Raw genomic sequence first — 24638 nt, 5'->3', positions numbered from 1 at the left:
TGGACTTGGAAATATCCCAGAGGTAAAAAACCAGATGGATTGTTGGTCCTTGTCAGACAACAACCCCTCCCCTGCCCTTTCCACAATAGGTGGTCTTTTTGTGGGCCAAACCAGAGGAAGTAACCTCAGTCCACACAGAATCAATTTGCCATGAGTCAAAAATGAGTGGAGATGCAGACCATTTTCCTGAGGGGTGTGAGCTGAGGACACTAGATTTCTTTAGGTTATGTAAGGAAAACAAATACAGTCTTAGTCTTGATGCTCCCACTAATGATTTTTTTTCTTCATGCTATTACATTGCAATAGACATAGTCATGTCGAATGTCTATTTAAGTTAGAAGAGAGAGTGAGTGGAATGAGAGAGAATCGCAGAGGGAATAAAAGTAAGGATGTTACAAGGAGCCAAATGAATGCAGTGGGTTTCAACGGGCACTCTTTCTCACTCTCCCCAGTCTTGTCTACCTGCCAAATAGGCAGAAGAGGGAAGTTGATTGAGTGGAGGTTGAAAGGGTCTGAGTTTGAGGAGGAGAGAGAGTGAGAGAGGCGAAGACTCAAACATCACATGCTGGGATAAGGATCTATCTGCTGATGTCACTCAACCACTTCCAGATGTGAAGCTGAAGCAGCTGAGGGTGGGGGGGGGGTTGGCGAGGGGTTCGGCCTCACTCAAGGTTGGAGTCTAGGCCGTGCTGGAAGGTGTGAGGGCTGAAAGACAGAGAGAGAGAGGAGGACGAGGAAAGAGCCTGCAGAGTATACGGATGTGTAGGCTGACAGATTTCAGACCTTCTAGCTGTAGGTTAATCAAGGTTGGCGGCGCTGAGATTTCTGAGACCGAGACATTTCTTTCACATCAAAGTAAAAGCAAAAGACACAGGGGTTCTGTGCTGAGTTTCCTTTGGAAAACACTGGCTTATTGGCTTTCTCGTCTGGAGCTGGAGGCTGAAATCTCTTGCAGCAGAACCTCCTACCTTCAAGTAGGACAGGGTCACAGGTAAAGCAGGGGATAAAACAGATCTTCTAATATCATAGACATTTAATTCTATAACATGTTCTAAACTCAGGAAAGTGTGTAGTTGGAAAGGGACTAGGAGGTTTTTGGGGAACAGGAGCTGGAGATTAGATATTTCAATGCTTTATTTAATAGAAATGTGGGGCAAGCTAGATAGTTTCTGTTGAAAGAGCCGTTGTCAGACCCATTCTGCAGCAGCACCTGTACTGAAGAATGCAGTCTAAACCTCTTGACCAAACTATGTCATATTTTCTGAAATGTTTTGTTTTTTAGCAGACACTTATTATCCAGAGCATCTAACAGGAGCAATTTGGATTAGCTGCCATGCTCAAGTACAGAACAAGATATTTGTTTTACTTTTCTGGCTCAGGAATTCAATCTGGCAAGGTTTCGCTGTAAAATGCTATTAACGCTAGGCTACTGGGATATGTCCTTTCCATCTCACTGGGACAAGTACTCTTCATCTCACCAACTATCGTGAAAGTATTGCCACCTTTAGGCTCTCCGTAATGTGGTTCAGTAAATTATTTTCTCCATTAGGCCTCTTGTAATTGTCCTGTTTAACAAGTCGCCTGTGCTCTGGTCCTCTGTGTTACAGGTCAGGGGAAAGAGCTGCTCCTCTCCAACACCTTCCCTGACCCACCAGGGCCTCCTGTCCTGGGTCTGCCAGGCCCTGCTGGACCACCTGGTCAGTCGGTTTTCTCTGCTCTGTCTCTAGCCAGTAACATATTGGTTTCAATATCATGTCAGTTTAGTGATTGAAATCATCAGTTACGCCCTTGGACTAAGTCTCAATTTAGATTCAGTTACATTTACGAGTCTCTAACTTCCCTTGTAACCTTCATGTTCACAGTTGCCCGTTTCAAGGTACTGTGTAGTGGTGCATTGCTATAGATATAGATTTCAAGCCTCCCAAGTGAGTGGGGGTTCTCTAGGCTTCCCGGTTCCTGCTGTCATTTGAATGCAGCATGTTTCTGACCTCCCCTGACAGGTGTGGCTAATTGTAATGATCAGCTAAACATGTGCATGAAGACAATAGCTTTTGCCTATGCCTTTTGGTTCTGGTCAGAGCATAAGTGGAGAAACTAATTAGTGTGCCTGTCTGAAAATTAAGAAGGTGAAATTAAGTATTCTAGTATTGGAGTGCAGACTTTTTTGTGTTCTTGATCTTGGGATTTTATTTGAAGTCATTATCACATATGACAGAGCTCCCAGTTAAAAAAGCAAGAAGGTTATTCGCTTTGCAAGTCTGCATTTGGCTAATTTGAATGTGCAAAACCAAAACAACTAAAGGTGTCTCTGTCCAAATGCTTTGGGACCTAGCTTTACCTACTGCTATGACTATAGCCTTGCTCTACGTCATTCCTCAACATTCTATGAATGTATGGAAAAGTGAAAATGACCACATCGATGTGATCGCTTGTCAGAAAATGTTACAAAGTACGTCATGTTGTTACTGTGTGTGTAATTCAACATTTGTTTAGTATGATTTCCTGTTTTTAAAATGCTGTCAGTTCCACTTTAACTGTGGTCTGTCATAGTCCAAATACCTTTGTGTATCTGATTATTTTAACTTGCAGTTGTTCCAGAACACACGTAACATAATCCTTTCCTATCAATCAAAGCTTCCACTGACGTTGATGCTCAAAGTCCTTTCTGTGTCCTATCACATAGGTCCTCCCGGACCCAAAGGACCCACGGGACCACCTGGCCCAGCAGGACAGAATGTAGGGATTTGCATTAGCACTACAATGTGTAATAATGAATGAAATAAGAGCCACTTCCTGGTCACCTCTCCAAATGTGTCTGAACCTTTTCTGGTTTCACTACAGGGGAGGTCTGGGGCCCCTGGGATGCTGGGACCGGTGGGGCCAAAGGGAGAACGCGGGGAGAGAGTGAGTATGATACAGACCAGCCAAGGCCAAATCATGCCTAATTTATCCTTCCCATTCTATTCTTTCATCACCTTGATAGAGAACCAAAAGTCATTCTAACTTGCCTCTGGCTTTGTAGGGTCCCTTGGGTTATCCAGGAGAGAGAGGGTTTAGAGGAGAGCCGGTAAGTCACCTACTTCCTGTCTGTCTGTGGCCTTTAAGAGTATGGTCTAAATAAACTAAATGGACAAATCCAGACTTCACACATAAATACACCATAGGAAACTGCAAATAGTTATGGTGTACAAACAAGCCATAACACACAAACCCAGCCTGAACTTTAATGCAAGTTAGTTGATGTCACAGGTGTGCCATTATTCTTCGTGTTTCCATATAGGGTGTACAAGGAGCTAAGGGAGACCCAGGAGAAAAAGGCCTGCCGGTAAGCCCAACAAAGATGGGGCCTTAACTCACCCTGTGTCTCATTGACACTCACTGGGCTGTAGAAGACCAGGAGGAAGAAGGGGAAACCATGGCCCTTCCTCAATTAGTTTCCTTCAGACCTTGTATATTCTCTTCCATCCTCAAAACCCATAGGAGGTTTCAAATTAATAGATTTTCTCTAATGTGGTTTGAGGAAGAAAGAGAATGCCAGAATTGAGAAATGTCATATTTTTTTAACCATAGTGTACTTAATGTGTGTAAATACTGACAATGTGTACCTGTCTAATCACTGCTTTTCCTCTTTCTTATTTACAAGAACAATTTAAATGTAAGGGAGTTTTTACACCAAGTCACAATGTGGTTGTCCTTATGATCCATGTAAACACCACTTTTACATATGTTTTTCATTTCACTTGCCTTCCACTTCTGTATATATACACTGATGAGCCAAAACATTATGACCACTCACAGGTGAAGTGAGTAACGTTGATCATCGCCTAACAAGGGCACTTGTCAAAGTCTGGGTAGATTAGATGGTAAGCGAACAATCAGTTCTCGTAGTCAATGTGTTGGGTAGAGGAGTAAAGACCTGAGCGACTTTGACAAAGGCCACATTTTAATTGCCAGGCGACTGGGTCAGAGTATCCCTGAAATGGCATCTCGAATGGTCCGAGGAGGGACAAGCCACAAACCTGTGACACTGTTTTGGGCACCCAAGGCACATGGATGCCCGTGGGCATCCCATCTGGTCTGAACCGACAGAAGGTCCACTGTGGCACAAGGCAGAGAAAATGTTAATGATGGTTATGGGAGGAATGTGTCACAACACACAGTGCATCAAACCCTGGTGTGTATGGAGCTGAGTAGTGGCCGACCGGTCAGAGGGCCCATGATGACCCCTGTGACCACCATTGGTGAGACTGGATTTGGACCCGCGTTAGATGAATTCCATATAGTCAATGAATTAAGGTAAAAAATGAATACAGACAACTCACATTTCTCACTTCCTTCACCGTTGAAAGTGCCTACAATGGGCACGTGAGCGTCGCATCTGGACCTTGGAACAGTGGGAGAAGGGCGCCTGGTCCAATAGATCCCTTTTCTTACATCATGTGGACGGCCGTGTATGTGGGAAGACGACAAGCCGGTGGAGGGGGTGTGATGCTCTGGGCAATGATGTGCTGGGAAACCCTGGGTCCGGGCAATCATGTGGACGTCAATTTGACACGTGCCACCTACTGTACCTAAACATCGTTGCAGACCAGGTACTCCCCTTCATGGCAATGGTATTCCCTGATGGCAGTGGTCTCTTTCAGCAGGATAATGCTCCATGCCGCACTGCACACATCGTTCAGGAATGGTTTGAGGAACGTGATGAAGTGTTCAAGGTGTTGCCCTGGCCTCCAAATTACCCATCTATGGGATGTGCTGGGCCAACATGTCCAATCTGCTGCAGCTCCAAGGATCTGGGGCTAACGTCTTGGTGCCAGAAACCAATGGACATGCTCAGGGGTCTGGTAGAGTCCATGCCTCGGCTGGTCGGTGCTGTTTTAGCGGCACGCGGAGGACCCACAGCATATTAGGCAGGCGGTCGTGTTTTGGCTCATTGGTGTGTATCCATATCCATCGTTATTAATATTGTTCTGTAAATGGCCCTGCACCTGTATTTGTTTACTTAAATGTGTCTGTTTGTAGCATGAGGGATTGTGGTTGCTGTTTGTTCTGTTGAATGCTGTAGTGGCGGTTGTGGTTTTTTGTGGTCCCTGGGGTGTGCTGTGGACTGCCGCCCCTTATTCAAAACACTGTCCTGCTCCTGTCCGACCCTAAAGCTGTCTGACGCCCTCTGCAAGCTGTTGTTCCCATGGCTACCTCTCACAGTCACAGTCTGAGCATCTGACGTTGGCATATACATACATACACACGCATGCCTGCTGTTTCTACCTCACGCGTGCTAAGTCATTTGCTAAGGGAAGGCTAACGGGAACCTGTTCAGGGACATTTAATACTGCATGATGACGATCAATCGTGCCATGCTTTTACAAAACCTTCCAATTATATATAATGGACAGTAAGTGATGCAAATGACTTACAATTCAGTCTGTGCATAGACAGAAGAGGGGAGTGTTAGTATTTGTGGAATGTATATGCCAAATCACTCCATGTGGAGTTGTTGTGACATAGGTTGTGGGTTAGTGCTGGGTGTGTAGAATAGGGAAGGGTGGTCTGGGGTTGGAAATGTGAGTGGATACAGCTATCCTCCAGTATCCCACAATGCATGGCTGCATGTTCCCATCCTTAGTTACTGCACTGTTTTCCATTTCTCTTTTGCTTGCCAAAGACAGTGTTTAACTTAGAGTAAAAATACATGAATTACACAGGAACCAGACAAGGTCACACAAAATCATGTCAAAACCCCCCAATATTTCTAAATTCCACCAGTCTCACAATTGCCCTGTTATCTGTTCTGCTCCCATCTGCTCTTCATCAATCAACTAGAACCCAGAGGAGCTTGTTATTATGGAGCCGTACAACCTGGAAAAACACAAACACATTAGTCATTAATATGATTTATTAGCTTAATGAAATCTTGCCTTTTGTTCCGTAGAGGTTTGTCCGCTACTCGTTAATCCATGTTTTTCTTGACTCAAGAGAAATGTACTCAGGCATCGACACTAATATGATCTTGTGCATGCACTCTTCATCAACTGTCACTGACATTACTGTGTTCTTTCTGTCCTTGTCAATATTTCATCTTTATTTTGGGGGGGGGGGGGGGGGGGGGTGACTGATAAAGCCAGGAGGTCTTTCTTCACAAGTGGATTTTGATCTGATTCTTATTGTAAACAAGCAATAAAAAAGTGCATAGGCTTACTGGCTTTATCTGGTGAGCATATTTTAATAGTGAGAGATTGATGGGCAGCTACTATGACCCCTGCTGTCTGTACTCTAGATAAAGTGTACTGAGACACAGTTCTTGTTTTAGAAAACCATGTTATGCAATCTCTCTAACCTACCTGCCTGGTTGAATAGCTGCTCATCTTTGATCAAGTCCAGAGGGAGTGTGACTAGCATGGTCCAAGCTTTGGACAGTCTACTCCACTGTTGTGATGTCAGCAACATGTGAATGTCCTGTGATGTGCATGCTGTTTTGGCCCAGCATGGCAAAGGCTGGCCTGGTATGGCAGCATGACCAGGGAACGAGACACATACAGGGAGGGTTAAGGCAAAGGGGTGCGGGGTGGCTGGGTGGTTTTAACCTGCTAACTGCTGTAATGGACTGACCGAGAGAAAATGACTTGCACCTTGGCGAGCAATTTGTTTGGCTTGTGCTCCTTACCTTGACGGCTGTATCTATCTTCACAGGGGGACGGGATACATCAGATCAGAGAAGCGCTGAAGATCTTAGCCGAGAGGGTTTTAATCCTCGAGACTATGATCGGTATTCATGGTGAGTAGGCCTGAGGCAGAAGGGTCAGCTTTAGGCAGGGGTCAGACGAGGCTGGGTCTCACCTCAACCTCAATCACTCCTGGGATGGGCGACAGGGGCTATGGACAGACGCAGGCAGCCCCAGGACCAGGCCGGGTGTGTCCACACTCCACCCCAGCCCTCACCCAGTCCCCTTGTCACTGTTCTTTGATAGGATATTAGTTTGAAGATGTTCCAAGACTTGCAGGCAGACCTGGAGCTTCTGGCTCGCAGGGTGACACTGCTGGAGGCTATCATCTGGCCAGGTAACGCTGGTAACCTACTCTCCCCTGGGTCACACCAGTCACTGTGCTCCTGTCCTGATGCAGGAGGGCATTAGGCATGCAGAGATGTTGCTGTAACACACATAACACATTTATTTACTAAACAAATGTCAGAGATTAAGACAGTCTAGAGTATTGAAAGATTTAGATTTAGCCTAGATTATTGTCTTATCAAGGCACATGATAATGATGGAAATTCCACCAGACTGCTATGTGCTTTATGTGCTAATTTTCTATTAACCGTGTCAGTTTTTATATTTGTCTCCTATCCAGTATGTGTGTTTAGGCTAGCATGGCCCCAACTCTTTGTCTCTTCAACAGAACCCGACCTAGGGTCCGGAGATGGTCCGTTTGGCACTGCGTCCCCAGTGGGTTTCTACAGGGATAAGCGGTCAGGTGCTCTACCCTATCGGCTCGCCCCCCCTCCTATGTCCTCTGACACAAAGGTTCATGGGAAGTAACCTCCCTACTGCATCTCTGAGGATCCAAGGTTGGGTTTTACCATCCCTCCCTTAAGGGTTCTCTGGCACTCTACTGATCCAGACCTTATCTGATAGCTTCTGTGGGCTGGACTCTCTGACACAAGGTAGGGGACACCTCAGGGAAGCTCCACCTGTGCTCTAGTCGGCCCAACTCCATAGGGAACTAGTAACACCCACTCTTACCCCAGCACACCTCTCCGTTGACCAACGGCTACCCCTGTGTCCCAACCCTGTGGCCACAACTTGGAAATATTTCCAGAAAATATCCTACAGGCCTTGGAAAAACGTGCAACGTTACTCATAAGATAAAAAGGAAAACCAATATTAAAATGCTTGATATTTTCAATGGTGCTTATGTAGCTGAAAACCATTTTGGACTATAAGGGTTATTGTAGGATAGTATGAGGTATAATTAAAGGAACAATCAAGTGTGAAAGAGACTGGATCTGAGAATTTGTTTGGACTAACCAGGTCGGAAAACTCAGAGGTTCACTTATTTAAATATATTGAGCATGTACAGACTGCAAGACACAAGGAGCTACACAGTCTGTTCCTTTTGTTTTGTTTCTGTATTGTTTAACTCCTTTTCATGTAGTGCACTATAATGATGAAGACGTTCCACATCTTTCCAGTTAACAGTGACATGTTAAGAAAAGTCAAGCGTATCACTGTATTTTTCTAAGTGTCTGATATTCCCCGCATTAAATCAAAAACCAGGTGTGATTGTATTTCCTTTATTTACATGGTAGTGGAGATTTCTTTGTTGCACATGAATTCATTTCTTTTTTCAACAGTATTTAAATAAAACAAATCCCCTTAATCAAATCACCCTTTGTCAATGCGAGGTTATGTGTTTTTTCAAAGCCCAAATGAAGTTCCTGCATAAATTATCATTAGTTTAGCCATTACTATGAAAACTCACATATATTTTAAACCCACCTGAGTTCAAGCAATTTCACTAATTGGTCCTTTGACCAATTAGGGCCAGCTGTTAAAATCTCAAGTGAAAAATTCTAATGATTGCTCAAATGATTATTTATTGGAAGAATAATAATTTGGGCTGCCTGTGTAAACGTAGCTTGAGAAACACCTAGTCATGGGACAGGTGTATGTTGCTCCTAGAACAGCTTGTCCTCACCACACACCACACTGTTGATGATCTGTCAACCACTATTACATTCTTTTTATTTAGACGGACTTCTGTCATACAAAAAAAAAAAGACTTCCTTTATCATTTGTTATCTTTTATCTTGGACTAGAAATGTTGTGAAATGTTTTTTTTATTTTACCAATAAAATTGAACAATATGTACATTACATTTTGGGCGTATTTGAAATTGCTTGTGATATTGTGTTTAAACATCCCCTAAATGGTTGGTATAATAAACAATTGTGTTTTTTAACAGGCCCATTGTTCTCTTTTAATAATGAAAATGTATTTGGGTACACCATCCATTCTTTTAGCCCACAGGGTACACACTAACAAGTTCAGCTCAGCAAAACCCAAGCAAATAACAACAACATCATGCTAAATCACACATCAATTCCAAGATTCTAGTTGGCATCCATGTGCTGGTCTGACAGGCCAGAGAAATTCCTCTGTGGCAGGAGGCTCTTCCCTTTAGATGTCATAACAGCCTCTTCCCCAACTCTATCATCAATGAGCAGAGCGATGGCGCCATCTAGCTGTTTAGTGGCAGCCAACGCCACCACAGCTTTATCTGTAGGAAACCCCATCTTCTCCAGCTGCTGAAGCCTAAGAGGAAAATAATTACATGAAAAAATTAATTGGCTGCAAATCCCACTTTCGCCAAATTTTTTGTTCCTGGACTAAAAACCAGAAGGTTCTGCGCATGTCTGATTCACATTCTGCTTTCATTCTAGACTCATTTTAGTGACTTAGAGTACAGAGTACTGGACCCCAGAGGGACCCACTACCGTTATGTTTCAAGTTTTAAGCTCTGCCAGCATAGGACATATTCTCAATGCCCAGTTTCTGCTCTACTTAACAAGCTACACAGCAAATGGTACCTGTTTAACAAAGCTAGATCATAACTAAATCAATGTCTGCAAGAATACTTAATGATAGTATTAGACAAGTATGTGGGTGGCCACAAATGTCTATGTCCTATTTCACAAATGTATATGGTGTATTATACGTATGTGTATATTGGATATGTGTTTTTTGCATATCACACTCTCTTGGAGACCTGCGGACATATGCAGGGGATCAGCCATATTTTGGGGATATCCTGAAGCAGTACTGTGGGGTTAACAGCCTTTCCCAAGGCCAGAAAGACAAAATGTTTACCTCGCCTGCTCAGGGTTTAGCTTAACATTCTGACATACTAAGCTACTTGCCGACTTAGCCAATGATGGTTAATAGGCAGATTCTGTGTGGACGTTTCACCGATAAAACTAGATTACTTATCATTTGAGACTGACAGTGAGATATCTGAACAGAAGAACGCCACTAAAATGGGCACAGAGCTAAAGAAACATGGACAGAACATTCTTCAGGAATGTTCAGTAGTTCTAGGACCTTTAATCCAAAGGAAAAAAATGGTCCAGGAAAAGTTGGATATGTAGCCAACCTTAAAATATATTTTGTTTTTGCTCAATAAAAGTATTTTCCGTCATATTAATCACAGCTTCCTTTTGGGTTGAATCTAAGTTAAGCATTACACAAAAAATAAGTCTATAAAATAAATCACACATAGGCTCGTACAAATATGCTCTTCTTTACTACTAAGCGGCGTAGTAAACCCGACTGACCTCAGAGAGGACACTGACGACTTCGGAACCTCCACTTTGGCCCCTGTCTCCTCAGGGACATCCTGTAAGGATGCCAGTATTCCTGCCCTAAGCATCTGCTCTTCCAGTAACTGGGCCTCTGACAATGCTGCAGACCTGTCCAGTGGCCAATGAGGAACAGCCAATGGCCAGGGCCTTGGGTTCATGGGTGGAAGGGCATCCGCAGGGAGCCTGTTATAAGGAGCTGCCTGAGGGAACGTCCCAGATCTGTAATAAAGAACAGTGTCAATAGTTGAAACCTACCCTGCCATTCCAGGGTTAGGTAGAATTATGTCGGGCAGATGTAACTTAGATGTTCTCACCTCTGTGAGGTACTGTAGGTGGGAAGCCTGAACCTGGAGTAGTAAGGCACGTAGAGCCAAGGAGGAAACATTAGAAAAATCCCAAATTCCTCCACTTTCTGCAAAACTCCAATAAAGGACGGACGATCTTTAACAAAGTTAAAGTACATAATCACAGAATGTAAAAGGTCAGAGAAAATTAGGAAGGTCAGAGACAGTAATTACTAGTATTTTATGTTGGGGTTTTTTTATATAAAAAAAGGATACAGTTATGTCCAATCAGTATGGCACAGAAGTGGAACAGTCCAGGTGTGCTAGGAAGCAACACCAGATTGAGGAGTAAGAGCAGCCAGGGAAGGAACCAAACAGGTATACATCTCAGCAGCCTCCTCTGGGTCACCTGATGACACTGGGCTGTAAACAGAGCCAGTATGGTGGAAGAGGAACCACAAACACGACTAGCTTCACCCCCACTGATGAAAAGTATGATAGCATACAGTGCAGGCAGGAGGGTTATCGAGAGGAGAGTGAGGCTAAGGAATGCCACTGTGCCCCAGCGTCTCTCCTGGCATGGTCCAAGCAAAAGTAGGAGAGCTGCATTATAGAGAAGAGACGGCAGCTCCTCATGACTGAAGGTGTAGAGAGACAAATCTGTGAGAGGGAAGGTCACTTATTCTGTTATTCTATTAAAGGGAGAAGTTCACTATTTACAACTTACTATTTACAACGTATCCATGGTTCAGTTCTTAAATCAGTCATTACAAACATCGGCAACCATAAGCTAACACTGACCATTCGAAACAAATGTTTTCGTACACAGAAATACATAGCAATTTTTATTAAACACATTTCTTTTTTTTGGGGGGGGGGGGGGGGTTGGTTTGCTGGCTACAAGTGGTGAACGACTGGACATAGTTTTTGCTGAAGGAGCAGTGGGACGGACTCAAATCCATGCTGCAGTAATGCACAGGAGGCAGCACCATGTATATATATATATATATAGAGAGAGAGTGTGTTTCGAGTCCTGATTGCTGATTGGCTGAACGTTGCTCTATAAAAAACATATACCACAAGTATGACATCACATTACTTTTGTTGTTACGAATAATTATGTTGGGGGCTTGTAGTATGGTGTATTTTGGTTAAATGCTGTGTCCAGGCACATGCGACGCGTCGTGCCTAGTAACAGCTCTTAGCCCATACCCCTCAGTGCCTTATTGCCCCACTACGAAACATTTTGTGTTTTTTTTGTTAGCGATACGAATGATGTCTTATAAAGGTTACAGGCACATTACCTCGGTACCCTGGAAATTGTCCACCAGGGCCTATACTGAGGCTGGCTGGAATGTCACCTAGCCACATCAGCACCATCATAGTTAACATACACGTTGTTCCGAGGAAGAAACCCGGCCGATTCGAACCAAACCAAAACCATATTGAGCAAATACTGTCAAGCATCGTTGCCAGCTAACTAAACAGCGCTTGTTGTCGAAGCACTTGCCTTGTTATACCTGGCTAATCATATAGTTTCTTCATTATTTGATATGATCTTTAGGACTGACAGCACATGTAACGACGTCCTAGCCGTTTATATTTGCGAATTCCTGCACTAATAGTCTAGTATCTTAGCGCACTGGAAATGTATTAAAATGCTTGTTTAGCTACGGACTTGGACGAGTTCATTTACAATTTTGTTACTAAAGCAAGTGTATACATTGTATTGGTAATCTAGAAGGTAGAATTGTCATTGACTGTACAAAGACGACATTTTGGTGTTTTTGTAATTTTATTAAATCATTAAATTAACTTAAACTGTTTCTGCAGTTTTATGTTTGTGGGTTTTGTTGACCCCCACGGAAATGTTGGTGGTTAATGCCATAGAGATTGTTAGAGGAAATAACTCGTTAACGCGTTCTGTCCCATTAGATTTCGTCAGATGAGTCACTCATCCACTACGCGGCTTGTCACACACCAGATCGTCTGAACTGCATTATTTATGATATTTCACAAATAATGCCTAGGAATTACAATAAGTGCTATCTTTATTTTTAATTTTTACCACAGTTAGTAATGTGAATATCTCCACACATTAAGCACACCCATCCTCAATCTGTGTCCATGTCACTACACCACAATAGTCCCCATAATCCCAATAATGACAATATGTAAGATTAGAGTTTATGGGCATAGTAATATGTAACTGCTACATACCAACCTGGCTAGTCAGCTAACGGCAGTGTACATTGAGTGAAGTAGTCATGACTGAAGACCCTACTTCATCACATTAACTCTTTGCAAACTCTGTTCACTAGATTGCAAACACTCCGTGCCTTTGTGGTACTTATAACATTTCTCAATTAACCAGGAAGTCTAGCCTGGAATCCTTACATGTCAGAAGGAAAGTATTCTCCATCCTTTTGCCTTTATTGAGCTCACAGGGACCCAAGCCGACCATAAAGAGCCTATAGAGAGAAACAAGGTAAGGAAACTGTAAAAAAACAGACAGTGTTGGAGAATTCCATCACCCTCCACAGGTGTCTTTGCAGGTATGGGTCATCCTGCTGAGACCTTATAGGCATAATGGAAAATCTGTCTAGATTAGTTTTATTTTTAGACAATGAATGCCATTTATGAAATAACTGGAATAATGGTCAGAGACCAATACTGCCTTGATCTGATCTGATGTTTGCATACAGTTGGAATATTAGTCTCTCTGGATAAGAGTGTCAGTTAATAGATTAAAACACAGGCTGTTGTGTGCGCTGCCATGACCAATGAAGTAGAGTGATTAACCCACAACAGTGTTCAGTAGTAGTGCAAAAAGTTCTATAAACAATGGGAAATAGGTGATTCAAGAAGTATTCTCTAATGCACATTTTTTTCCTAAACCGTATTAGTACACTGAAGAACTTCCCACAAGCTTAGCTGTTTTGCTTGCCACTCTTTCCATCCGTTTTCCATCTCTATGGCGTATGCTCAGCCATCTTCTCTTATGCGCAAGCGCCAATCACGGACAACACGAAGATGGCGTCAGCTCCTGGTGGGTTTCGTCCGGTCTTTTGTAATTTTCGAATTATCTGTTAGTTTTTATGTTGAATGTAAATACAATATATATCTTCATTGTTATATAATTTGTATGTGTTGTAATACAATATTTGTGTTTTAACGTTTGAAATCTTTAATTTACCCGGTAGCTAGCCAACGCTAATGTGGTGGCTAGGCTAACGCGTTAGCAGGAGAATGATGAATGTGCAACGATTTCACACGTTAGCTAGAATCTAGGCCAGTAGGCCCTAGCCGTGATGCTAATCCTACCACGCTCATGCATTTGTCGTGTTAATTCGTGCTAGGGCGTATGACTTTCCATGCCGTTTTGCTAAATATACCCACATATTTGTTTCTTTATCGATCAATTAAATCGTCGTAATCATGTAGTTACAGTTAACTACAGTAGCGTAACGTTGCCGGGTGTTTATACCATAGCAAAGGCGGGATGTCCTCCACACAACGGTCTTTGGGCAGTCTATTGCTAGAGTGAATAGCAGGAATGCGTTGTCGTTTTGTAAGGTCTATTGAACTTATAAAACGTTCCATTATGTTCCTTAACCTGGTTGACACTGCTGGATGTTTACAAAAGACTACTGTCCAATAAACATGAAAAGTAGTTATTTGTAAATTGCGATAAACTGAATGTGATACTGTTAACTACTAAGGCTGTTGTTTAATGTTATGCTGTATTTGTATTTTCTCATACAGATTACAGTTCTTATAACCAGGCCAGCGCTCAACAGGGGTAAATCTACATGCAGTTTGTGTTACTAAGATAAAATAGTTCTAATAAATGCAGTACTGAGACTTACAGTACTGAGATGAGTATTATTGTATGCTTGCAGGTATGGCTCCTATGCTGCTCAACCCTCCCAGGGCTATGGACAGTCTGCCCAGGTGAGTTTTATTATTGGACTATGAATGCCATATGTAAATTACACTGTGCTAGAAGGATGTTCAGAGACTCACAGTACTACCTATTTCATGTAAAATTTGCCTTATTGTGCAAGGTACTTATTCCTATTTAGACCAATGTATTGTCACCGTTTGTATTTTAGCCGGGTTATACCGCACAAGGATATGGGTCCTACGCCCAGCCTGCCGCAGCCGCAGCAGAGACTGGTTATTCTCAGGCAGCTCCCTCTACTGGTGGCTATGCACAGCCGCAGTATGGTTCCTCCTATGGGCAACCAGCATCAGGTCAGTTAGAAAGTGTCAAATGTTTTGCAAAGTGTTTTTTTTGGGGCAAGGTTATTTTATTGCAAATGTGATTTGAGGACCTGGAAGACAATGTTCAACCTAAGTGGCCCCCCCCCCCCCACACACACTTTTTTTGACAACCTTTTCTCCTCTTGCTATCACGTTCCAGCTGGGAATAAAACAGGTTTGACCAAGATTACTTTTCATGCCTCTCCATCCATTTCATGCCATCTAGACTAGGTCTTTACTAATACTTTAATGGCTCGATGGATAGATCAATGGGCTGCATTTAGAATCATGTCGTCTTTAGTATTTTAGATTTAGACTAGTTGAACGGTGGATATACTATATCTCTATGAAACTATGCACTCATTGTGAATCATGACTGTAACAAACATCTTAGTAATACAACCCAATATCCCCTTCATAATGGTGTTTGTCTATGTAACACACATTGTCACCACAATGGTATTCTCTGCTATTAATATTCTTACTCCTCACTCTCCGGGCTTTACTAGCCATGGTCCAGGATAGATACAGATGGGTCCAAATAAACAACAGATTGCTTGATTAATTTGGGTGGTCAACTGGGTTTACTTGGAACCATCGTAACGTTAGTAGTTAAACTATCACCTCTGTCTCCAGCTGGGTACCCTGCTGCCCAGTCCAGTACCCATAGCTACACCCAGCCTACTGCGGGCTATGGAGCCAGTGGATATGACAGCACTCCTGCTGCTGCTCCTGCAGCCACTCAGTCCTCCTATGGATCCCAGCCAGGCTATGCGGCCCAGTCTGCATACACTGGCTACAGCCAGCAGCCTGCCTCCACAGCGCCTCCAAGGTAGGCTGACACGTCTCTCCTTGGGGCCAGGGTATAACGAAGGCAGTGATGCGGCGAGGGCTGCAATATTTAGCTGTCTGTTGGGGTTATGGTCGCACCTTTCGGCCCATAAGAACCGTCCGGTGTATAGAGATGGTTATGTAGCGCTCTGTTTTACGACAGACTCGTTCCCTGCCTGCCCCTAATCACTTTGGTTATAATACCTGCAGCCAGCCTGCTGGTTACAGCCAGAGCAGCTACTCCCAGCCGGGTGGATATGCCTCACAGCAGAGTGGGTACCAGGCCCAGCAGGGCAGCTACGGGCAGCAGCAGAGTGGGTACCAGCAGCAGCCCCCACCTCAGCAGCAACAGGCACCCTCCGCTGCGGCCTACCCCCCTCAGGCCTCCGGCTCCTACGGCCAGCCTGCTGGCAGCCAGTATGGACAACAGAGTGGACCTCAAAGTGGTTACAGCCAATCAAGCCATTACAGTAAGAGCAGCAGTCTTTAAACACCCGCCAGTGTTATTTTAACACCCACCCACATGGCCGTTGAAGTATGCCTGCCTGCTAGCCGTCGATGTGCCTGTTTTCACATGCAGGGTCATTTCGGCTAATCCTTCTGTCGTCCTGTAGATAGCTATGGACAGGAGGGTAGAGGAAGTTCTGGCTACTCTGGCTCTGAGTCTGCTGGTTTCCCTGGGGCCGGGGATAGCCGTGGACCGCCCAGGGATGGCTATGACCGGGGCGGCATGATGCACGGTGGCAGGGGACGCGGGGGCATGGGACGCGGTGGCATGGGACGTGGTGGCATGGGGTAAGTGACTCTCCTCATTCCTCAACTTAACTTCAATCCACTCTTGCAGGTGCTGTGGCCAGGCTGAGTCAGGAGTTACCTAAAACATGACTGGCAAAGGTGCATAAAGATGGTGCCTCCTATTTGCTTTCCATGTTGCTACATTTGCTTTTATTTTTGTATCCACATTAGCGCAGTGTACACGATTGGATTGTTAGCGCCAAAATGGAAACTATTTGTAGAAACTAAAAGGTAGATTGTGTTGATTTTATGGCACATCAAACAGTGCCACCATGTTGCCCGCTTAGGTTAAAACTAGCTAGTGCTAAAACTTTATAGAACAGTTCCTCCATCTATGCACCTTCGCCATTAGGTGTTAAATTATAATGCCAAAAAAGGAAAACTATTAGTAGGAAACGTGAAACCATTGGTTTGTGGAGAATTTAAGATGTAATGACTAATGGTTAGCTGTTCTCCACAGTGCTAAAGTAGGCAAGAAGGGGAAAAAAAATTATCACTCAAAGTGCTGGGACTGGTCTGTGAACAGAGAGCTGGGACCATATACAGTGTCTCTGACTAGTAGTGCTGATCTATGGTCTGTTTGAGATAATAACAAATATAAAGAGAACAACTCCTGAACAGGAGTATATCATCCATAGCATTGATTATGGTCCTTTTTTTATTTTTTTAACAAGCTTCAGGGTCAGTGCTGTTGGTTTCAGTGGTTTGATAGGCACACCTCACTATTGATCTTAGGTTAAATTCATTTTAAGATGGTTTAAAATGGTAACTGTTTCAGTGGTATTTAATCTGTACTCAGGTTTTCATTTTAAACCTGACCCTGAAGGTACTTGGGAGCATGCAATATAGACACAGATGGTCCAAACCTTCAATTATGGCTTTTGTTGGCTGTACGGTCTATATAATGGTATTATTTCATGTCATTTTTCTCTTTACACTTCAAAATTCCTGGCTGTTAACGAAAACATTTGCTTATGAAGCATTAGGCTTTTTCCTCATTTATGTTGGGAGGTGTGCTCCTTTTCTGTTCAACAAGGTCATTTCTGGACAACATTCTGGCCTTTTCAGAGACCCTTTTTGTGCTCAACACCAGGGGCAGATCTTCTAAAATAAATTAAAATGGTGTTTAATAACCAAGATGCATGTACCAAGGAATTTATTTGCCTGCTAAGCTGAGGTAATAGCACATTTTTGGAGTATTTTCCTGGAAAACAATAAACCTATCCATGATTGGAGGTAACGCTATGATAACTGAAGCTATCCGCTAATTGGTTGATGGTGCTGTAACGTGGCCACATGTTGCCCTTTTTGTTTGGTTACAGCTTTTTGGGCATTTTAATAGGACCTGTATTTTAGGTGTACATTTAGTCTTGGTTTCAATAAGTGTCAGACAACTCATAGTAAAATCCCTCTTACACAGACAGTGGTCACATGATGTTCAGTGGTGTTTATGTTAGTAAGTTATTCAGTACCTAGATGTGAGTTGTTCTAAGGGGAATCATATTGAATAATCCTAACTGTCTACAACACAATCCATAAGTATTTTCTCATTACATTTTTACAGTTCTGATCTCAAAGTAAATTTTATTCATTTGTATTTTTGAAAGTATATTTTAGCGCTAGTTTTGTTACAGCTCTCAGTTAACACTACTTTAAGTAGTCAAGCAGTTTGTCATTATAGTCATAATTTGTAACTCATGCTTTTAATTTGAAACAGGTTTTTAGGGTATAATGTTTTGGGGCTGGTTTCCCAAACACTGATTAAGCCAAGTTCTGGATAAACCTGATACAGGAACTACTTTTTATTGTTAGGCTAGGCTTAACCTGTGTCTGGGAAACCAGCCCTTTATGTGTGTTGGTATTTTAAATGTGGTTTGGATTACACTTGTTTTAATCAAATGAACAGACTTTTTTAACATGCTTTGTCACATTTACGCTACAGGTAACACAGTGAGAGCCATGTAAACCCATCTATATTCTATTAAGTACCTGTACTCAATACAGAGCCGGCATCTTAAACAACAGAAGGGGTTAAACCACAGTCGGGTTCCGCCTAAAATCCAAGACATGAGGATGGTGCTGTCTAAAGCCTGATGGGGAAACTCTTTTAAAATTATGAATATACAACAAACAAAACATTTTTATTGTTATTATTTTTACCCTGGTGAACATTCCGTTTGTATGAATTGTGTAACTTTTGTTTTGTTTATGAAGTAATGTACATGGATGGTGTGTTTTTTGTTTTAAATTCAAAGGTGAATGTAATCACCAGTTTTGTTTGCAATATTTCAGATGCATTGCCTTATTACAACTTGAATAATTAATGAATATGTAAAGTGGAAATAATACGTTAGCCTTCCTAATATTTAATTGTAACAAAGTTCTCTCTTGTCAGGTTCCAGGCTAGGCATTATTAATTTATATATAGAATGCATCTGAAATGTTTTTTATTTGTAACAAATACTTGGGATTCTGTCCCATAGTTTCTAAAGGTTGTTTGGGAAGACACCCCTCAGCTAGCTTCAAACTAGCCAGTATGTGCTTTCAAATGCTGTCATTAAGAAGCCACCTAGTAAAAGAATGATGCTACATGGCTTAGTTGCTGTTAATTTTTTTATTCCCATCAACCGGATTGCATAGACTGTGTAGGCATGTTGGGGGTTGTTAAATGAGCTAGTCAAAACTGTGTCCATCAACCTCCCCAAACGAGCCACGAGGCTCCAGGCATGGAAGTGAAATCGCCTTCATATCTCCATTTATTCCCCTGTAGCATCGCTGGAGACAGAGGTGGCTTCAATAAGCCCGGTGGTAAGTTAAACGAGTATTACACTGGCTAGTCCACTCCAGACCTTTACTACTAGAGCATGTATGCTCTGAGCATTTACCTAAGCCCTTACATTGGCGTGTGCAGCGATTTATTGGGGTAGCCAAATGTATAGATGGCTATTAGGATGGATGGAAATAGAGGGGAATCCAGTTTTAATGTCTTGAAACATTTGTTTGGAAAGGGGTACCTTTTACTTGTCTGGTCTATCACTCACTGCCTAAGGTCACCTTGAAAAACAAGGTACTATAAATTTTACAATGACAAGTTAATCTGAAAAATGACTGCTGCCAAGAAACAAGAGTTTTGACAAATGGTTTTGCATTTACAATTTCATGGATCAAACCCCTGGTATTTTTCGGGTTAATTATGTGGTTTTATAGGAACTTATGGCACACATTTTTATATGAAAGGGTCTGAGGTTTTTATTTACATCCTGATCAATATATCTTCCACTTAAGAGGGAAACATGGTTTACCACAAGGTACCATTTTCAATTTTCCAAAATGTCTGACACCTGTCTTCATGAGTGTACCATTTTATTTACTCTTGAGCAGTTTAACAGTGGACTAGAGTGGCACAGACTGACTTGTTTGCCTTTTGCTCTCTCCCTCGCCTGACGGACAGCAGGACCCATGAACAACGGGGCCGAGCGTGACATGGGTAAGCAGAATAGTAAAGCTTTCTTCACACTAAGCCTTCATGTTCAAGGTCAGGTTTGGAATACTGACTGTCCAAAATGGTCTGTTCAGACAGCAGTAATTAGTTTGCATGTGTACACTTGTTGTGATAGTAACCCAGGGTTTCTGTGATAAATGCCTCATGTTCCCGGTGCCCCAGAGGGATCAATGGGTTTGTTTTTGACATGGCGCTCACAAACTTGATTGTATCATTTTCCAACTGTCGAAACAAACGCCTTCTATATATTGATGCTCTGTGGTATGGAGGTCTGCCACGGCAGTGTTTTCTTCTTTTAAGCCGTTTATTTTCCTGTGTTCAGGGCGCCCTGAGGAGCAGGATGACTCCGAAAACAGCACCATCTATATAACTGGACTCACAGAGAATGCAACTCTGGAAGAGATGGCTGAATTCTTCAAACACACTGGGCCCATCAGGGTGCGTACAGTCTCTCTATCTAAAGGAGAACTTATAGAACATGGGCTGAGATTAAATGTATTCCATGAGTCTGTTTCTGAATTTGGCCATAGTTTACTTCTCCATATTAGGTTTTGCGCAGTCTTGTTGCCAGACATTGGGCAACAGCTCGAGGTCTGGTAACAATGGTAGTTTTTCTCACATTTTTAAATGGAGAAAAAAATTACATTGTTCCCTTGTGATGGGCAACTCTTAAAACAAATGAGTTTGGGTAGGTGGGGCTGAGTCTTTGAGGGAGTTGAAGATGTCTTAACGGCAGGCATCGGTGTGTCCTGTCGGTCTTTGATGGGGTGATATGGTGCCTTTGAATTTTCACTGATGATCTCAATTATTCAGATGAATCGGAGGTTGGGCCAGCCGGCCATCAACATCTACACGGATAAGGATTCAGGAAAGCCTAAAGGAGATGCCACTCTGTCCTACGAGGAGCCCTTCTGCGCCAAGGCCGCTGTGGAGTACTTTGATGGTGGGTCTCACTGGCTTTGTTAAACGTGCGTCACCGTTTCTACCGTTGAACCATCCAAATGAATGCCCTTACGTTTGTTGTTTTTCCCTCTGACCTCCACAGGGAAAGAGTACCAGGGCAGGAGGCTAAAGGTCTCCATGGCTCGCCGTAAGCCCATGATGGGTGGAATGAGAGGGGGCATGCCCATGAGGGGTGACATGATGGGTCGCGGGGGACCTGGAGGTCAATATACATGTCTATGTTTCATTTGGGAGAATGACTAGTTGCAAACTGAAAGTATGTAGTTGCCATGAGCACGGTGTGTACTGAAACAGCCCTGGTGTGTGTTATCAGGCATGATGGGCCGAGGAGGAGACCGTGGTGGGTTTATGCCACGAGGAGGACCCCGAGGTATGGGCAGAGGAGGCCCCGGGGGCCCAGGTGGCAACATGCAGCAAAGAGCTGGAGACTGGGAGTGTCCCAACCAGTAAGTACCTGGGAAAAGGGGTTTTCTCGCTTTCCCCTTTGATGTAACGTCACAGTCCAGGTGGTGTTTCTGTAAATGGTAATGCATCTTTGTGCTCTTTAGGGGTTGTGGCAACCAGAACTTTGCCTGGAGGATGGAATGTAATCAGTGCAAAGCTCCCAAACCTGAGGGCTTTGGCCCCCCTTCAGGTATGGTTCTCATCAGCGCCGCAGCATGGCTCTTAGAGCCTTGTTAATTACGCTGGACAGACCAATATTACAGTTAGTCTCTGAATCATCAAACAATCCATTAGCCCCAATCGGCCTACAGTAATTATAGGCCTTTAGGATTGATCCCATTTAGTCAACTGATTGATTGTTTGCTCATTTGGTTTTTGGTCAACTGGGATCTTAGTTGGAGTCGTTTAACAAACATTTTGTATTATAAAAGTGCATTGCCCACTGAGTGATATTAATGGCAACTTCAGTATGGTTCCTCTTGACTCGTTTGTAGTTTTTCACTGTTCATTATGCTTTTAAAACATCAGACAAGATCAGTGCATGTTGCTGATTTTATTCAAGCATATGGAAACATACATGTAATAAAATGGAAAAAAATATTGACTGCTGGTCAACCAAGGTGTTTTTAAACCAAATCATGGCTAAAGGCTTGGGTGCTGGATGCTGTTGCTCTTTGCAATGGCAATACATACATTGATATGGGAGGTATACATGACACACAAATGTATGTCTACAATAGTGTACTGGAAGTCTGTTTCTTCTGGTTATGTTCAGGTGGTGAGCGGGGCCGGGGGGGAATGGGAATGCGTGGGGGCAGAGGGATGGACCGTGGTGGACCAGGAGGGCCCGGGGGCCCTGGTGGTTCTGGAGGCTTCCGTGGAGGATGGGGAGGTGACCGTGGCGGTGGATTCCGGGGACGTGGTGGAATGGACCGAGGGGGGTTCCGCGGAGGCAGCCGGGGAGGACCACCTATGGACCGTGGCAGGGGAATGGGGAGAGGAATGGGGGGGCCCCCAGGGAAGATGGATATGCGGTAAGTGCATATTTTGGACAGCTTTCATTTTTCTTGTTCATTACTTACTGTATGTGTGTTTGGACACTAAATTCTTAATCTGTCCTCATAGGGACCATCGTCAGGAACGCAGAGACAGACCCTACTGAAATACAGCAATTTAGATTTTTCCATTCGGTGCAGGATTTGATTTTTTTAAATGAACATTTTAATTTATGATTCCATTTGTATTAATGGTTATAGAACTGCTTTTGAAATACTCTGGCGCAGTTTAATTAAACTCGTAGTTAAAAGTTTTTTTTGTTTTATATAACTTTATTTACCCTTGGTTCAGTTATTTTGACTTGTGCAAGTTTATTTTTTAATTTCTTTGATGTACAGACACATTTTTGGACAGTATTGTAAAACATGCCACACTTTTTAATTGTATTGTGTCCTTCCCACAATTGTGTAATGGTTAACTATTTTGAAAATAAAATGTCCACTCTGATTTGATCCTGATTGCTTTACTATTTGCATTTGTTTTTATTTTTAAATGGTGCAAACTTAACAGTATTTGGCAGATATACCCTTACATTTGGTTTATTTTCCTGAATTGTCCACAAGGAGGCACTCTGTATTATCCAGCTTTGAAACCACCTTTAGGTATGATGGATAGATCTGTCATCAGATTGAAGTTTGTTAGTTCACTTCAAGCAACAAAGGATATAATTCGTATGATTTGTTGGTTATCTTGATTTTGCATTGTCATATAGTAAATGAACACACTGCTTCTTTGTAAAAACTGGAGATCAACAAATTACAAGCTTAGTTTCTTTGGAAGTTGTTTTCTACAGTGAAGATGAGTGCCAATACAAGCACCCGGCAATGAATGTTAACCCCAGATGTTAGCTGCGTCCAGCCTTGACTCACTTATGCCATATTTCTTAATACATCTGTTCAGCATATGTCTGAGTTCCTGGAGCCTTTTATCACCCCTGTTTATGCTTTTTTAATTGATTAGCTTTGTTCAGATATACCAGTTGGGCTAGTTTGTCTAACTAACCACTGAATGCATAATGCAGTAAGGTGAATTTATCTTTCTTTGTACAGTTGTGACATCCAGTGAAATCTGAGTGGTAAATGCTTTAGCCCAAATTTCTGATTTCCTTTTAAAGACCAATGTTCTGTGTGCTGGTTGCAGCTGACACTCCAGAATTCCCTGAGGACTGGCAGCCAGTTGCTAATTGCTGTGGAACTGAGCACTGCAAGTTGGGTCCGTTTAGCAAAGCTTATTCAGCCTGGCCCATAAAATGATCTCATCTCAACAGTCTCTCTCTTAAAGGAGCAACAGTCTTTTTCAAATCATAACAAGGACTTTGCTTTACTGAAATTCAAATAATCACACAGAGCAGAGAGGGTGCAAAGCCATGCAGCTGTTATTTCACTGTACTTAATATAGTGACATCACTGCCGCCTTCCCATTCTATTTTACATTCCGCTTTCACTTTCTTCCTGCCCTTCCCAGGTCATTGCTGAAGATAGGAATGAAGTAACTACATGGCATTTCAAGACTAGGGTTTGGATTTTGATTGTGGATTAGCTATGGGGTGACTCAAGAGGGCAGGGCAAATGGCCAGCACTGTCTAGTTGGAAGTAAGCAAATTATTGCCTTGTTGCTCTCTAGCAGCTCCTTGAGGTGGCTTGGTTGCCTGTGAGCTCAAAGTATTTAGTACTACACTTTGTTCTATCTAGTGAATGAAGAGTCCTGTGTAGAATTACTGGTCGAGCAAGAAATGTAAGAACCAGAACGCCATAGGATGTGCTTTGAATAACGCATGTCTTGACATAGACTTCACTGAGTTCACTGGGAGTTACTGCACTGAAGCAGAGCTTTAGTTGCAAATTTTATATCACGACTGGTGAGAATAATGGGGTAAAAAAAATTATTAGTCATACTTGCTTGGTAACAGTTTAAAAAAAAAAAAAAAGGCCATTCGTCATTATGAAGAAAATATAGTCCTACGTTCCACTCAATGTCATGATATAGGTTAGCTACAGCTGGTGTCACATCTTCGCCAACATCTAAGTTATAGTTTGGGTGACGTAGGCTACCAAAGGAATTGCAAATACGGTTAATTCAAAATATCGGCGCATATGTTAACAATATTGTAAAGTTCCCCTTTATGAAGATGATAAAA

The 24638-nt window shown here is 42.8% G+C and overlaps 3 protein-coding genes across 10 annotated transcripts in view; 2 read left to right on the top strand and 1 right to left on the bottom strand.

Moving 5' to 3' along the window:
• Window positions 1–8271, top strand: part of emid1 (EMI domain containing 1) — a 64139-nt gene extending 55868 nt beyond the window's left edge. For 2 of the 4 annotated variants that reach the window (XM_020052809.2, XM_020052807.2), the window contains 8 exons: window positions 1608–1697; window positions 2684–2736; window positions 2842–2904; window positions 3023–3067; window positions 3281–3325; window positions 3644–3655; window positions 6691–6775; window positions 7399–8271. In XM_020052809.2, the coding sequence (XP_019908368.1) occupies window positions 1608–1697; window positions 2684–2736; window positions 2842–2904; window positions 3023–3067; window positions 3281–3325; window positions 3644–3655; window positions 6691–6775; window positions 7399–7538 (533 nt within the window). In that variant the 3' untranslated portion in view covers window positions 7539–8271. Of the gene's footprint in view, window positions 1–1607; window positions 1698–2683; window positions 2737–2841; window positions 2905–3022; window positions 3068–3280; window positions 3326–3643; window positions 3656–6690; window positions 7060–7398 lie in introns of all 4 variants that reach the window. The other 2 variants (XR_002197691.2, XM_020052808.3) reach the window with 2 other exon arrangements.
• A 464-nt stretch (window positions 8272–8735) lies between these two features.
• Window positions 8736–12316, bottom strand: rhbdd3 (rhomboid domain containing 3). Its single transcript, XM_010898854.5, has 5 exons — window positions 11949–12316; window positions 10921–11304; window positions 10675–10801; window positions 10334–10579; window positions 8736–9314 (listed from the first exon to the last, which is right to left on the bottom strand). The coding sequence occupies exons 1-5, from the start codon at window positions 12109–12111 to the stop codon at window positions 9113–9115; spliced, it is 1122 nt and encodes a 373-aa protein (XP_010897156.2). The 5' UTR covers window positions 12112–12316; the 3' UTR covers window positions 8736–9112.
• Window positions 12317–13625: 1309 nt separating this feature from the next.
• ewsr1b (EWS RNA-binding protein 1b) lies at window positions 13626–22953 on the top strand. 5 transcript variants are annotated; one of them, XM_034296243.1, is made up of 17 exons: window positions 13626–13693; window positions 14410–14446; window positions 14547–14598; window positions 14760–14901; window positions 15071–15085; window positions 15547–15742; window positions 15952–16211; window positions 16356–16520; window positions 19306–19344; window positions 19991–20023; window positions 20361–20476; window positions 20852–20981; window positions 21084–21203; window positions 21315–21447; window positions 21550–21635; window positions 22221–22479; window positions 22571–22953. In XM_034296243.1, the coding sequence occupies exons 1-17, from the start codon at window positions 13678–13680 to the stop codon at window positions 22605–22607; spliced, it is 1836 nt and encodes a 611-aa protein (XP_034152134.1). In that variant the 5' UTR covers window positions 13626–13677; the 3' UTR covers window positions 22608–22953. The 5 variants fall into 5 exon arrangements, with proteins under 5 accessions (XP_034152134.1, XP_034152133.1, XP_010897161.1 ...); XM_034296242.1 differs by having other exon boundaries at window positions 19988–20023; XM_010898859.4 differs by having other exon boundaries at window positions 16356–16536; window positions 19307–19344.
• Window positions 22954–24638: the final 1685 nt, after the last annotated feature.

This window comes from Esox lucius, chromosome 13, assembly GCF_011004845.1.
Source record: "Esox lucius isolate fEsoLuc1 chromosome 13, fEsoLuc1.pri, whole genome shotgun sequence".
NCBI classification, from domain to species: Eukaryota; Metazoa; Chordata; class Actinopteri; order Esociformes; family Esocidae; genus Esox; species Esox lucius.
This window is presented reverse-complemented; position numbering and strand designations above follow the sequence as displayed.